This window comes from Sapajus apella, unplaced genomic scaffold (genome assembly GCF_009761245.1).
Source record: "Sapajus apella isolate SASKATOON/1434 unplaced genomic scaffold, GSC_monkey_1.0 scaffold59, whole genome shotgun sequence".
Taxonomy (NCBI): Eukaryota; Metazoa; Chordata; class Mammalia; order Primates; family Cebidae; genus Sapajus; species Sapajus apella.
This window is the reverse complement of record NW_022436999.1, coordinates 11,999,209-12,014,983: the sequence shown is the minus strand read 5'-3', so window position 1 is coordinate 12,014,983 and position 15,775 is coordinate 11,999,209. Positions and strand designations below refer to the sequence as shown.

Below are 15,775 nucleotides of genomic sequence, written 5' to 3'. Positions count from 1 at the left end.
AAATACACAGAAAAGGTTGACATGCACTTTGGATCTTATACAGGATTGTATAGTCAGAGGGCATTTTAATCTTATTTTTTACATGTAATAGTTTAAAATTATTCAAAGATGACAGTTTTAATAAAGTTCAGCCCTCATACTCAAGAGATGTGAGCTATATCACTTTAAGTATTATTGTTCAATCAAATTCTATCTTTAATAGGTTTCTTGGCTAAGGAAAAATTAACATTCCATCAATAAGTTGTGCTGCCATTGTTTTGGAATCTTGAATATTCATATATTAATTCTTTGAATTTTCATGAAAACATGAATTAAAAGAATGCTTTCTTGCATGTCATACCACATAATTTTCTCCTAACACACACTACTTCACACTTCACAGTAGAAGTCAAGAAAACAAGTCTCTTCATTTATGAATTTATTATAGTGTCATTGATTTTAAGATCTATTTTAGGATAATTTATTTTATTTAGCAAATAAGTATTACTTAACTGTGCACTGATAATTTTTCTGAATATGATGTATATTTTTGTAGTTTGAATCCCTCTTTATCCTCTGTGTATAGGTTCAAAGAGCTATCACATTTTGTGACCCTTGCACAATGCCCACTGTTGCATTCTTCGTCTCTTTCACCTTGATTCCTTCCTTGTTCTCTGATCTTGTTTGTAACTGTTATTGGAGATGACTATACTGTTGCAGTAGCTGTTACTGGATTTATTTCAGCACTTGGGGGAAGTTCAGCAATTCTTAAAGGATTACTCAGCCCTAAACAAATGGATGTACCATGGGAAAAAAATAAGTGTGCCTTTCTATCTCAGATTGATTCAATTTTGTTTCAAACATGTTTTTAGTCATGGATTTTCTGTGAATTTCTGACAGTAGATGCTTTCCTAAAAGCTACATGGTCACTTACATATACTGTGGGTTTCTCTTCCTGATCAATCAACTCTTGTTGCTCCAGGAGTACTAAACCAGGTCGCTAGCTTTTCCCTCTTCCCCTCTTACTCCTTTCTTTCTTCCTATTAATGTTCCTAGTAAATGTTATTTACTAAATGCATACTATGTGCTAAGTACTAGGGATGTAAATAAATGAAGACATTAATTTGATTTATGGAATATGGAAATATAGGAAATAAACTGGGTCTTTGGTGAAAGACACATGAAACAAATATTGATCAAGGGCAATTCATGATCATTTTGCTTCTAAAGGCCTTCTATTTCCATTTCTTTCACTGGTTCACCACAGGAATTATATCATGAAAATTGAGAAGTACTTAAATGTTAAAAAGAATAAGAGAGTTAAGAAACATTCAGATGTGATTTACTTACCCTGAAAATAATAGATATTTTATATATATATCGCCCATGTTGGAGTTCAGTGGTAAGATCTTGACTTGCTGCAACCTCAACCTCCCAGGTTTAAATGATTTTCAAGCATCAACTACCTGAGTAGCTGGGACTTACAGGCATGCAACCCCATGCCTGGCTAATTTTTTGTATTTTAGTAGAGGCTGGTCATGTTGCCCAGGCTGGCCTCAAACTCCTGAGCTTAGGCAGTCCTCCCGCCTTGGCCTCCCAAAGTGCTAGGATTGCAGGTTTGAGCCTCCATACCCAGCCTATTTCAATATATTTTTAACCTATTTTTACATAAATAAGATCAACTTTCCCCAATACTTTGAATTTTAAAATGTTTATAGAATTCCAAACTAGAAATTATTCTGTGGTCTCTTTTAAAAATCATTTATATAGTATATTCAGTTGCCTCTTTGAGGCAAAATCTTAGGCTTTTAAGCAGAACTTTAAAAACTATCCCATTCATCCAACAAATATTACTTACTGAGTTCCTCTCAGAAACTAGGAAAAGTTAAGAAAACAAATAAATGAAAACATATAGTGTCTGTCCCCAAGGAGTTAAAAAATCCTCAACATTTAATCTTTTCACAATTTTCAAACATTTACTATATCATAGCAGAAGGAATAAAGGCCAACTGAGCAAGGTTTAAATTCAGGCTTCATTATAGGATAAATGTGAGCAAGCTGCTTATTCCCATTGCACACCAATCTCCTCTCTGTAAAATGAAGATAATATCTATATTGAAGAGTTGTTTTAAATAAAGTATCTCTTAGAGTGCTTGACCTAAATAGAATGTATTACATTATTTTTCAGTTTTAAATGACCACTGCAAAACTCAGATAATTTATACTAACAATAAACATTCTATCTTTATAAAAAATGTTGTCTGAACTACATTATTTGCAGACAGGTACTTATATGTAAAATTCAGTCTGGTTTACACTTAATATAATCTTTTAAATATCCAGTGTTTTTCTGATTAATAAAATAATAAAAATCCATTTTAATGAAGTAACATTTAATAAGTCATATTATCATGTCATTTTGTTATTGACTTAATATAATGAAACAGTATATATACACTTATTTACTATAATGATACAGTGTATTAAATATTCTCCCAAATAAGTATGTTGTTTATTCAGAAGAATACATGGACTAGAGGTTCCACAGATTCTGTATATATCAATCAACAAACTACTTTTTAAGGCTAGGGTTCCTAGACTTTAACCTAAGAGGCTGCTCTGAGGGGTACTCCTAAGAACTGAGGTTTCCTTTTTCTTAGTGACAAAGAATAGCATCCATGAATGCTTTTAGGGCAATAGTTATTGGTTTGTTAAAAATACCTAAGAAAAGGACAAATCATCTTTTGAACCTAGTATAACCCTCTCATTGAACTTTCCTGTATTAAAATATGTTAATATGCTAAAATAATTAATGTGCCTCCCAATATGCCTAATGTGAATTCAAATTTTGGGGTAAGAAGGGACCCTAAGCTCCCTGCTTCACACTCTACCACCAACACTTTAACAAAGAGGGAACTGAAGCCAAGAGAGTGAGTGAGGGATTTCCGCAAGACACATGGCTACCCAATGGCAGAGACTGGAGTAGACAGAATTCAAGGTACCTGACTTTCAATCCAGTGTTCTGCTCACAAGAGGAAGCTTCCAATTCTATTATAATAAAGAAATGATTTATTTACATCTGGCTAAGAAAAAAAGACTGAAAAACTCTGAAAATGTGTATTCAGTTATTACTGATTGGGCAGTTAATACGCTTTTAACCAATGTGAAGAAAATCATGAGGACATCATTCTAAAAACTAAGTAAACATTACCAGCTTTTCTGAATTTAAGGGACATTAAAAACTGTAGTAACTGCTCTAAATTACCTTTTTTTAAAACTTCTAAAATAAGCAAGCAAACCAACAAACTTAAGAGTTGGGAAAACTCATGGTTTATCCACCACCAAAACAAGAATCCTATATAGAATTCTGGCAATTGACCAAACAGCTCTGTTTGAATGTTTTCAGGGATAAGGAGCATTTTCAAAGGGTTGTAGGCCATCCGCATTATCACACAGCTTAGTTACCGGGTACTCCAAATGAGAAAACCCAAATCAGCTTCTCTGTAGATTTCTTTATATTAGCACCAGTTCTGCGCTCTGGAACAATACTTGAATTAGTCCAGTCTTTGTGTGTGTGTGTGTGTGTGTGTGTGTGTGTGTGTGTGTGTGTGTGTTCAGTCTTTCAAATATTTGAAGCTAGTGGCCAGTCTAGCATTCCCCTTTTCTTGATAAATGTATCTAGAATATTGAAAGTACTTAGAAATAGATCATACAAATTACTTTAGCTCTATTCTGCTCAGGAAAAGTTTATCAATTCCCAGGTATAATGCTAGGTGCTGGGAGTACAAAGAGAAATAAGGCATAATCCTTGAGCTAAAGGAACTTAGCAATCTAACAATCTGGGGTATAGGAGCATATATAGAGAACTTAACAATCTGGGGTACAGGAGCATATAGAGAGAGAACTTAAATCTAGTAACAGCGAGTGCTATATTATAGTCATCTCCAGTAACAGTTCTAAACAAGATTAGAGAACAGGGAAGGAATCAAGGTAAAAGAGTCATAGAATACAACAATGGGCATTATGCCAGAGTCACAAATTTGGATCTAAATTGCTGAACTGAACAGTCTTCATAAACTGTTAAACAACAGTTCAGTCTAACCTAAACAAAACATGTCTTTTTTTCTCCCCTAAGATTAATCAGGCACCAAATATTAGTCACAAGGCTCTAGTGTGGTCTAGCAAATTGATTGGAAAAATCTGTCTTCAAATAAAATCTCTAAATTTTATAATGGAAAAAAATGCAGCACACTAAATTTAACACTCTTATTCTAAGGTTATGGAAATCCTTCCTTTGGAAAATTAAGAACCATATAGTAAATTACTACTTAAAACCAATTCCTGATATCCTCCTAATACTAATGAATAAGAGGCTCGAAATTGGCTGGAGCCAGAGGTAACCCTCTGCTGCCATTTCCTCAGGTGCTAGAATAGCATTTGCTGAGAGCCGCTGCTGCTGGGACCCAAAGTCCAGAAAAGAGGTGTCTAGAAGTTTTAATATTTGATGCTCTTATAGGTGAGACAATTCAGACTTAGAGAGTTTGAATCTGGTGGCCTAAATAAGGATAAAGGATTAAGAACTGCAGTAGAAAATAAGAGATTATATTTTTCTAGGGTTATGGGGAGCATTTTTCCCCATATATTTTAATTTTCATTTATGTATGTGTTCTGTACTATTTGAGTATAGATAGAACTTTAGTGGCATTTAGATATTTTGGGGTACCACCAGATTAAGACACATTGAATGGAATTAACCAGATAGTATTCCTGACTAAAAATGGTGGTGGGAAAACTGGCTAGCTATATGCAGAAAACTGAAACTAGTCCTCTTCCTTACACCTTATACAAAAATTAACTCAAGATGGATTAAAGACTTAAACGTAAGACCTAAAGTCATAAAAACCCTAGAAGAAAACCTAGGCAATACCATTCGGGACATAGGCATGGGCAAAGACTTCATGACCAAAGCACCAAAAGCAATGGCAACAAAAGCCAAAATTGACCAATGGGATCTGATACTAAAGAGCTTCTGCATAGCAAAAGATACTATCATCAGAGTGAATAGGCAACCTATAGAATGGGAGAGAATTTTTGCAATCTATCCTTCTGACAAAGGGCTAATATCCAGAATCTCCAAAGAACTTAAACAGATTTACAAGAAAAAAAAACCATCAAAAAGTGGGTGTAGTATCATATCAGCACTTTTCAAAAGAAGACGTTTATGCAGCCAACAAACATAGGAAAAAACATTCGTCATCACTAGTCATTAGAGAAATGCAAATCAAAACCACAGTGAGATACCATCTCATGCCAGTTAGAATGACAATCAAAAAGTCAGGAAACAATAGATGCTGGGGAGAATGTGGAGAAATAGAAACGCTTTTGCACTGTTGGTGGGAGTGTAAATTTGTTCAACCATTGTGGAAGACAGTGTGATGATTCCTCAAGGATCTAGAACCAGAAATACTATTTGACCCAGCAATCCCATTACTGTGTATATACCCAAAGGATTATAAATCATCCTACTATTAAGACACATGCACACGTATGTTTATTGCAGCACTGTTCACAACAGCAAAGGCTTGGAACCAACCCAGATGCTCATCAGTGATAAACTAGATAAAGAAAATGTGGCTCATATATACCATGGAATACTATGCAGCCATAAGAAAGGATGAGTTCGTGTCCTTTGCAGGGACATGGATGAAGCTGGAAACCGTCATTCTCAGCAAACTAACACAAGAACAGAAAACAAAAGACCACATGTTCTCACTCATAAGTGGGAGTTGAACAATGAGAGCACATGGACACAAGGAGGGGAACATCACACACCAGGGCCTGTCAGGGGATGGGGGCCTAGGAGAGGGATAGTATTAGGAGAAATACCTAATGCAGATGATAGGTTGATGGGTGCAGCAAACCACCATAGCACATGTATATCTATGTAACAAACCTGCACCTTCTGCACATGTATCCCAGAACTTTAATTTAAAAAAATAAAAAAAAGAAGTATAGGTGGTTTTCACATAGTTCCTGTAACAGTGTTGTATTATGTGATTCTTTTCCTAAAAACTAAGGTTAAGTAATTTTCACATTCAACTCCTGAAGTAAACCATTCAATAGGCTAGAATATCACTAGAAATCAAACAGTAAATCCCAATCATCTTCTTAATGAAGCCAGAGAAAGTCCTATTAACTCTTACAAGCACGTGATAATGGTGAAGTCAATTTATGTTATTTCTGGTTTCATATCTTGCCCAATTCAAAATGTGGAAAGATTAGTAGCTCCTGGGAGTATGTTATATTGTTATTTTGCTCTTATAGATGTGAAGGATCACCATGAATGGCATATGCTTTCCTTAGTTCTTCAAAACCCCAGTTCTTTAAAGGAGATTAAAGATTTAGTCATTACTACAAAGGAAAACCATAAGCATTAGTAGTCTTACTGAAACCTCCTGAAATTGCTAGAATGACCCAGATGTTTCAGTTTGGCACAGAATCCACAAACCTCACTCTTACAGCCTTTATTAACACCTCAGTTTGGTAACCTATGGACTCAGGTAACCTCATTTCTAAATCTCATAAAGAGAAAGATACAAATAAGGTAATTTTCAGTTGAGATCTATAACAATCTCAAATCCTCAGTATTTGAAAAATTCACAATATATTATTAAATGCTAGAAACTATTTGGATTTACTTTCTTCCTGTATATTCATTCATGCATTTTATTTATTTACTTTTGGTGGGGTGGTAAAGTGCTAAGAGTGTTTCAGAAGTCCAATTTCATATTGTCTCTTGGGAAACTAGGACTGGGTGTGCAGATACACTGCCATCTGCTGGTCAATTTATCTCTAATGAAACTATAGCTTTCTTGAGAGCAGTATTGTCTAGAAGTTCTAGAAAGCAATGCCTTAGAATAGGAGAGGTACAGGAAATTTGGAGAGTCTTTTTCACAAGTACTTCATTTGACAACATTTACTGGTAATGTATCATGTTTTGAGGTTTTGAAAATAATATTTTAGTAATTTCTATTGAAAATTATAAAATTTTCAGAACAGTAGGTATTTTGGTCATTTTTAGTTCAAATTTAAGATCTTGATAAATGATAATAATGGAACCACCAAATTAATAAGACACATTAAATAGAATAAGAAAGTTAGTATCCATGTCTAAAAACATGTTTGAAATAAAACTGAATCTCTCTGAGACAGAAGAGCAAACTTATTTTTTTCCCATGGTACATCCATTTGTTTAGGGCTGAGTAATCCTTTAAGAATTGCTGAACTTCCCCCAAGTGCTAAAAACCTAATTCTTTTTTAAAAATAGCTCTAAGTAATCCTATCCTCATACATGTATTTTAAGTGTTTAACAAAAAAGATATTTATCTTCATAAACTGTAGTGATTTTTTGAGGCCCAAACTCAAATTAAGGATTTTTTTTTTTAAGTTTATATGCTTAATAACAATTTGAGAAACATTTTCAGAGTTCTGGGAAAAATAGTCCATAAGAATACACAATTTGGAAGCACAGGGACTGATTTTTACTTTTTAGATTTCAGTGAAGTGTTAATACTTCAAATATGTGAGAATAGGAAACTTTCTCTTCAAAAGTATAACCGTAGCTGTAAATGCAGTACAGTCATAGCAGCAGATGCAATAGAATCTCATTGTGAAACTCCATGAATTTTGAACTCAACTTCACCAAACCAGCTACAAAACTGAAATGGAATACATTGAAAATATATCTCAAGATGAAATGAAAATTCTAAGTGTTACTAAAGCTTCTGACTAATGTTCTGTGTGATAGAGATTCTTTTCCTTTGAAGTCAGCTGTTAATCTCAGCATTCAGAAGTAGTTTGTTTAAATACTGATTTAAAAAAGAAAAATAATTCTGGTAGACTTTCCTTATTTGTCTTTGTTTTGGTTGTTTACTCTTTCATTTTGCTCCTGTTTCTCCTAGGAAACTAGTTAATAGAACGAGTTTCTCAACCCAGACTAGCTGTTTCCACCATCACTAGCTTGGGCAAGTTACTTCTTTGTGCCTCCATATATTCTGTGAAATAAGTAATATCTACCTCACAGGTTTGTGTAACGATTAAGTGAGGAAATAACTTGTGTAGAATACTACCACAAGCATACAGTAGGCATCTAAAAAACAAAGATGTTAGCTGTTTTCATAGATCTCCTCCCAGAGCTCCTTCCCCATTTCTCTGTTTCTAACATCTCTCCTCTCAACGTCCCAGGCCCAACTCATGTGTTTCTCTTTATGGTTATATCAACCAGTATTAACACCTTGCAACAGCTTGCTATTACCTAATCAGATTTTACCCCATTTTAGTCATTTTTTAATATAACTGTTGATTTTCCATGTTGCTTTTAAAGAATGCTTTCAGCTTGTGTGTTTTAAGTTGGCAGATGTTTTATTTTCTTCCCAGAGAAGTTTCTGTTTGTTTGTTTGTTTTTTAGAGATGAGGTTTTACCATATTGGTCAGGCCGGTCTCGAACTCCTGACCTCAGGTGGTCCACCTGCCTAGGCCTCCCAAAGTGCTGGGTTTACAAATGTGAGCCACTGTGCCCAGCTGAAATTTCTGTTAAATGAGTTCTATTAGTTGTATTTAAAATTAAATAGAAAAGAATACCTATTTAGTTAATGTGGCAAAACTAAGCAATTTATAGTGGCCGAATACCTGTCGTCAAGTTATATCTTCTAGCACTGATTTTGAGATTAGTGGTTTGGGGGCCACTTAACTATATGCATGGTTCTTGTGGATGACCCAGTTGCAGCATGGTGTGTCTTGTTTTAGGTATCTGTACTGTGTTGATGTCACCCAAAGTTATTTACAAATTTTTGCTTATGACTGGTCCGTAAGATAAGTGCTTAAACACTTTCTTATGCCATTTATAGAAGACATGAGACAAAAAGTGTGGCAGCCAGCTATTTGATCTAGTAAACCTTTTAGTTAAAACAAAGGCTGTCAATTGTATATCTTTTTGTCCTGTCAATAGTATATCTTTATCTTTTTGTTTCTTCTCTGTATTATATATAATATGATATGTTAAAGTGCTGGGTCTTACATGAAAGTTTACTTGTGATTAAGAAAATCATTTTCACAGTGAATAGAATGGTGTTGTTCTTTGTTTTACTGGCTTAATCTGTGTGGGATTTCCCCCATAGTAGGTTCTGTGGTTGTGTAGCTCTTAAAATATATACTAACATGCTCTAGAAAAGAAGCAGTGTTTTTCATGTTTTATTATATTTGTATCTTGTATGTGAGGTCTTCTTTGAGAGAGAAACACATGTTTGGTGAGTTCATATTTCTTAAAATATACATGATTCTTCAGACTGCAATCTAATGAAATAGTACTCCCATTTGAAAACCAAAGAGTTAAGGCAAAACAGAGGATAAAAGTGATCAAATGATTAGCCAGGGGCTAACAGAAATTCTGGAAGGAATGACAGATATTATTGTTAGGAAGAAATAGGATCTCATATTCACTGACGCTTTCTACAGCTGCAGGTCCAAAAGAAATATTAGAAAATTACTGAAAGAGATGAATGTCTGAAACTTTAGAAATGCATGTGGTGTTGGATTAATCCAAACAAGAAAGAAAGATGGGCAGATAATAAATTACATTATATAGGAAAATGGTTTTCAAGGTATTTTCTCTCTCTCTCTCTCCCTCTCACTCTCCCCCTCCCTCCTTCCCTCCCCCTCTCCCTCCCTTCCTCCCTCTCTCCTCTCTCTCTCTCTCTTTCTCTCTTTCTCGATATATTTAAGTACGTCTAGGCCAGTTTCAGAAAATTCAATTCATGATTTTCATCATTGCTCCCTATGTGTGGAGTTCTTTGGAATCAGTAAAATAATATAAAAACTCCAAATTCTTGCGTGGAGGAGGTTAATCTAAACCTTCCTTCTGTTCTGTGCCAAATTGATAGCATTTCTCCTTATGAGAATATGGACAGTACAGAACACATTTTCACATGCAATCAGTTGTAATACCCCATAACTAAAAGAGTTTGCAGAAATGTCTCAGTGGGTTTTATTCAACAGCTATACTTCTTCTAGGGAAAAGAAATCATCGTAAACTGAAAAAATATGTGTATGTATATTTTCATCACAGAGAAGTGATTATTTAACTGTTCTAAATTTTACTTTGCCATAAATACATGTCATTTTACTAAAAAACAAATGAGAGCATGTGTATGTTTGTGTATATAGTATTCTCTCTCTCCATACAAATGTACACACAAACTAGTATGTATCCTTTTTTTTTTTCCTGAAGTTAAATGGTTGCATAATGCTATAATCATGAAGTTCAGCTCCTTTCAAATAATGATGATTGAGAAATACATTCTTCTTAAACTATTTGAGCCTTTTAATTAATTTTTCCTCAGATTTTTGCCATTGAAACTTGGCATTCATTTTTGTTCTTAGTTTTTTTTGGTAAGTTTTGTAAGGAGAAAGTGAAATGTTTCCTGAAATATAAATAAGTAATAAAATTAATGTGCACACAAAGTACACTCTTTATTCTTCATGGACATTTTCTTTTTGGCCCATACACACACACAATCTCTCGGGGGGAAAGAGAATCTTACTCTGTTAAACTAAAGTTCTGACTCCAAATCATCTGAGTTTCTATATATTTAAGTATTTAGGCTTAAACTCAAGTATTTGCATATGAATTAGTTCTGTATTCTGTAACCATATTAAAACTTTTTCTAGTATTTGATGGAAGGTTTATAGAATTTGGTTTTTATATCTACATCAGAATTAGGATAATTATTAAAGTCCTGTAAAAGCTAGTTATTTCTTGGACTCTTAGATTAAATGTGAGAAATAATGCTAGCTTCAGGTTATGATTGCGTAATACAGATGAGCCCTGTTAATAAAATGGAATAAAAGTTGGAAATTTTGTCTTTTTAATATGCTTAATGGTTTCCACCAAACCTTCTGTAATCTTTTTAGAGAATATGTAATTCATTATATATTCTTTTTTGTCCTATAATTGCATGTGTTCATAAAGTGGGGCTGGGTAGTAGAGAGAGGGAAAGAAAGGGTCAGAGGGAATGAGACTTCTCTGTTGTGGTGAGGCATCTTTCTCTAATAAGAAGGAACAGATAATCAAGTTACTAGCCATACCCATTAAACTTCTATGTCTATGTCAGTTGTTGCTAAACTAACCTCTAATGCCTTAGATGGGGTGATAACATATAAGAGAGTTTTTGTAAAACTTCGTACAAAATTTCATTTAAAAGTAGCCTGTAATCAAGACCCTTTCTCTTACTAAATAGTTTGCCTTGGACTTGAAATGTAAACAGAAGATACTTAATGAACTTAACAATTACTCTTCTCTACAGTTACTTTATGTAAGTTAATCTTTCATACGTTGTCATAACTCTAATGAACATCTGTGTTCCTAGGTGGATTATTCTTTAAACAGTTTAAACTCATAGAATTCTAATAGGAACACTTTTTATTCTTTTGCAGCTATGTCATCTTATCTTTTAATTATTAAAACAGAGCTTCCTGCTGCTATTGCAGAATTTTTGACTGGAGACTCTAATAGGTAAGAAAAAATATTTTACATTTTGTCCATTCATTTATTAATTCAAAAAAATATTTATTAAGCTTTAGTGGCAAGCAAAATAAATGTAGTCCTTACCCTCAAATTCTTAAAAATTAGACAGAAGTGAAGCAGTAATAGAATAGAAAAACTACTCAACCAATGTTTATTGATTACCCATATGAAAGCGCTGTTCTGTGGATCACCTGAAGCACCGGTTATAATCCTTGCATTCCTTGTGGGCTAAGGCAGGTCTGAGATTGAGATGCTCTTGAGGAGGTGTCAAGGATAAATTTCTGGGGATATGCAAGACGGGTTGGGGATGGGAGAAGGTTGAATATACTGACAGTACAGATCTTAAACAAAGGAGGGGAGTGAATGATATTGCTGTCATTTCTCAGCAAATCGTAGTGACAAAAAATTGTGGCAGTTACAACTATACCTGTGTGAGATTCCTATAATATTGCATGGCAAAAAAATAAATTATTTTAAAGGACTTAATTGTTTCATTTCCTGTTTTAGAACAATATTATAAACAATACTAAACCACATTGTATCTCTTTTATTCTTCATTATTTAAAAAATGCATCTTACATTTGACTCATCTCTTTATAGGGAAAAAACAAAATTAATTGTGCTTTTCTTTTCACTATGTAGAACAGGAACATTTTAGAAAAATGAACTTGAAAAGACAGGATAAATCATTTTAATTGCCATAGAGTTATTTCACATAATTGAGTTTCAAACCACAACACAAAACCTGCCAGACTTTTAGATTTGAATATTGGGTTGTTCTGCTTCAATAATCGAACTTGTTCTGGAATGCAAGGAAAGGCTTCAAAAATTAATTTTTAGCTTTGGCAATTCAGCTTCCATTAAATAATTCTTCTTAGACAACTACAAATACATATTTGTAAGAAAAGTTTAGATCTTAATAGAAACCATCAAGAAAATGTAGTTGAAAAGAGATAAGTAGAAGTCCTAAATAATTTTTCTTCATCAGAAGATATTGTTCCTTTGTATGATACTTTACAGTTAATGAGGTTTCCACATTCATTATCATATCTGATACTCAAAACTACCTTATCTGCAGCTTTATCTAGTCACATTGTGATTTTATGCTTAGTTTGATAAACAATTCCTATAAAAAATAGCTATGTGAAATTAATTTTTGTATTTGCTGTAAAAAATACAGAGGGCACCTTCTATTACTCAAATTATATGTGAGAAATTTATATTTTAGGGTTAAGAACTCAAGGCAATATGAGGTAGAATAAAGAGTGCTAGACTAAGAAAAAGGTGATGTATATTCTATCCATTTCAATATTCAATAGTCTCAGGAACTTAATTTAACTTATTTTGACTATGTAACTTACTTTGAGCCTTAGGTTTTTTATGTGGTATAAAGGGGGTGCCAATATTGCCTTCTTAATAAAGTTGCTGGGATGATCAAATAAGATATCTAGACACATAGCATATGTATAAACAAGCATATGTGTACACAAACTTATAGCACAGTATAAATGTGGACAATTAAGAAATTCTAATAATTACTATATTAAAGGTAGTGTTTTCCTTTTTGCCCTGACTGCTGGGAAGCTCAGAGTCAAATGGACACATTTGAATTAATATATCTGTGTTAATTCCAATAGTTGTCACTTGTGTTTTCTTTTTTCTTGGACCTGAATTTGGTGGCTTCTATTTGAATTATTTCATTGTAGTATGTCTGTGGGAAGCGGAGGGATTATAAATACATGTAATATTTTAGAAATAATTAAAGTAGTATGTGGCAGAATTGGTATTGAAACTTAGGTCTTCTTTCTCTAAAAGTGATATTTTTACCATAGCTTTATTTTAAATGATTAGCAAATGATTTACATTGTTGCATTGATTTTTTGTTTTTTTAAATAAAAATTAAAATGAACTTCCTTTTCACTCACATTAATAGAAAATTGATTAAAATATTATTTTTCCATGTTAGAAATAGATTTTTTAAATCATATACTTCAAAATAATGTGGTCAGTTTGCATCATCTCTGTTATGATGTTTTAAAATTGTCATTTTTTTAGCCTTATCTTAAGTGTAATATATTTTCATTTATTTTGGCTAATTATATTAACTGATTTGAATGCTGATAAATCATTAGTCTTGAAAGCTTGATGCTGTAAAATAACTAAGAAACAAATATTATGATACTTGACTTTTACTGTCTATAAAGAACAATTTTTTTCTAGATAGACTTACATAGCAGTATTTCTTCTATGAGATCAACATGATATTGCTATGTTTTTATTTTAGGGTTTGATTTACAATAAATTTTAGTTAAGATCTTTCAGATGTGCTAATTTTCTGGGTTATCTGTTAGCTTGATGTACCTTTGAAATACAAACCTTTATAAAGATATTATAAAAAAAACTGTGCATAATATTCTCATTTCAAAAATACTGTTAGAAGTCAGAAGCTATAATACTTAATACTGAACTTTCTTGATATATCTATATTTCATAGAATAACTTACATTTTTAAAATCTATGGCTGTTAAAGTTGGAAGCTCTCTGTTAACATTTAATGATCTTGTCAGGGGAATATGATTGACACAATTAAGTTGTCTTGCATTTTAGTTACATAATTGATATGGGATGTGAGTAAGATCCTAATTCAGAACATATGATACTCTTGTTCCATTCCTTTCGAGAATGAAATTAAAGCGACTTATAAATAAATCTGGTTTTCATTAAAATTTGGAAAAAAACATCTGCATGCCAAAGCATTTGCAATACAGCTAAGGATTTATACTCTATATTTCATACTTGGAACATTTTTATCATACAGGATTAAATCCACAGATCAAACAAGTTCTCTAGGAAGTATAAAGGTTTTTACTCTAATTCTTTTGGCTTAAAGAGAATGTATATTTAGATCACAGTAGGAAAATAGGAGTTCTGTTCGATAATTCTTTATTCTCCCCTTAGGAAAACATTAAAGTTAGTACATTCTTCTAAAATACTTATTTACAAAAGAAATGTATTTAATATATACTTCTTGAGATTTCTTTTTACTAGTTTGTATTTCTCAGACAGCAGTTTTATTTTGTAAGTTTAATAATTTCTGTTCTTTGGAAAATATCCATTCCCAAACACAATTCATTGGTCTGTGACACACACGTGAAATCTAAACTAATTATACTGTGTGTTACGGTGTTGCCTTTATTGTTAATGAATGGTAAAGAAAAGCACTGTATTTACAATTGGCTTTATTAAGATGAATTATTAAGGATAAGAAATGATTAACAATAACCAGTAGCCATGCCAAGGATACAGAAATTACATTTTACAGTAAAATTCTTTTTATATTAAGAATTTAAAGTTCAATCCTATGAAAAGGAGAATGCAAAGCATGATCTTGAAATAAATGAGGTAGTATCTGAAAGTATTTCCTTTCCCACTGACACTAAGATCATCATCATCCATTTGCTGATTTTACAGACATATAAAATGAAGCTCTTGAGTCAAATGATCTCTAAGGTCTCTTCCAGCTCTAACATTCCATAACTGTGATTCTGAGTTACTGCTGGGAGGAGGTAAAGTTATCTTCAGGCCCACAGTTCAGTGCTTTGGTCAGTTGTATGACTTCTTTGGACATAAATGAACTGTGATCTGAAATAGTATAAAGTAACTGGTGTTCAGAATTTCAAAAAGTGTTCCTTTATTCTTATGCAAGAGTAAAGAGTCCTGGTCCTGGGGATTAAATGGTCCCTTTTGTACAGCCTTAGCTTCGTGACATTTTTTTTTTCTTTTAAAGAGTGAAATTGGCTTATAATAATTTTTTATTTCATTATGGTAAGAACACTTCACATGAAATCTGCACTCTCAACAGGTGTCTAAGTTTATAATACAGTATTGTTATCTATGAGGGACAGCAAAACTAACAGATGGAATCTACTTTGGTGCTTCTTTGGGCATTTTTCCTCCTGGCACTGCAACGGTCTGGGTCTAATATTGGGTCCCAGAAGGGAAGAGATTTCAGACATAGAGCCCTGGGCCTTTTGCCAGCTTCAGAAATTTGGTTGCCAGGTGTTCCTCAATGAAAGATCTTTTGAAGTTCCTGTTTTGATTCTTACCCAAGAGTGACTAGAAGATAAACATGTTGAGTATCATTTTTGTATTATTAATATGTGTATTCTTTTAGTACTTCCTACATACCAGAAATTGAGGAGCGTATGCAAATGC

General features: G+C 33.1%; 1 protein-coding gene across 4 annotated transcripts in view; it reads left to right on the top strand.

The window, feature by feature from the left end:
- Positions 1–15,775, top strand: part of SLC38A6 (solute carrier family 38 member 6) — a 63,428-nt gene that overhangs the window by 29,634 nt on the left and 18,019 nt on the right. For 3 of the 4 annotated variants that reach the window (XM_032245933.1, XM_032245936.1, XM_032245935.1), the window contains one exon: positions 11,470–11,548. In XM_032245933.1, coding sequence (XP_032101824.1) covers positions 11,470–11,548 — 79 coding nt within the window. The remainder of the gene's footprint in view (positions 1–11,469; positions 11,549–15,775) is intronic. The other variant, XM_032245934.1, reaches the window with a different exon arrangement.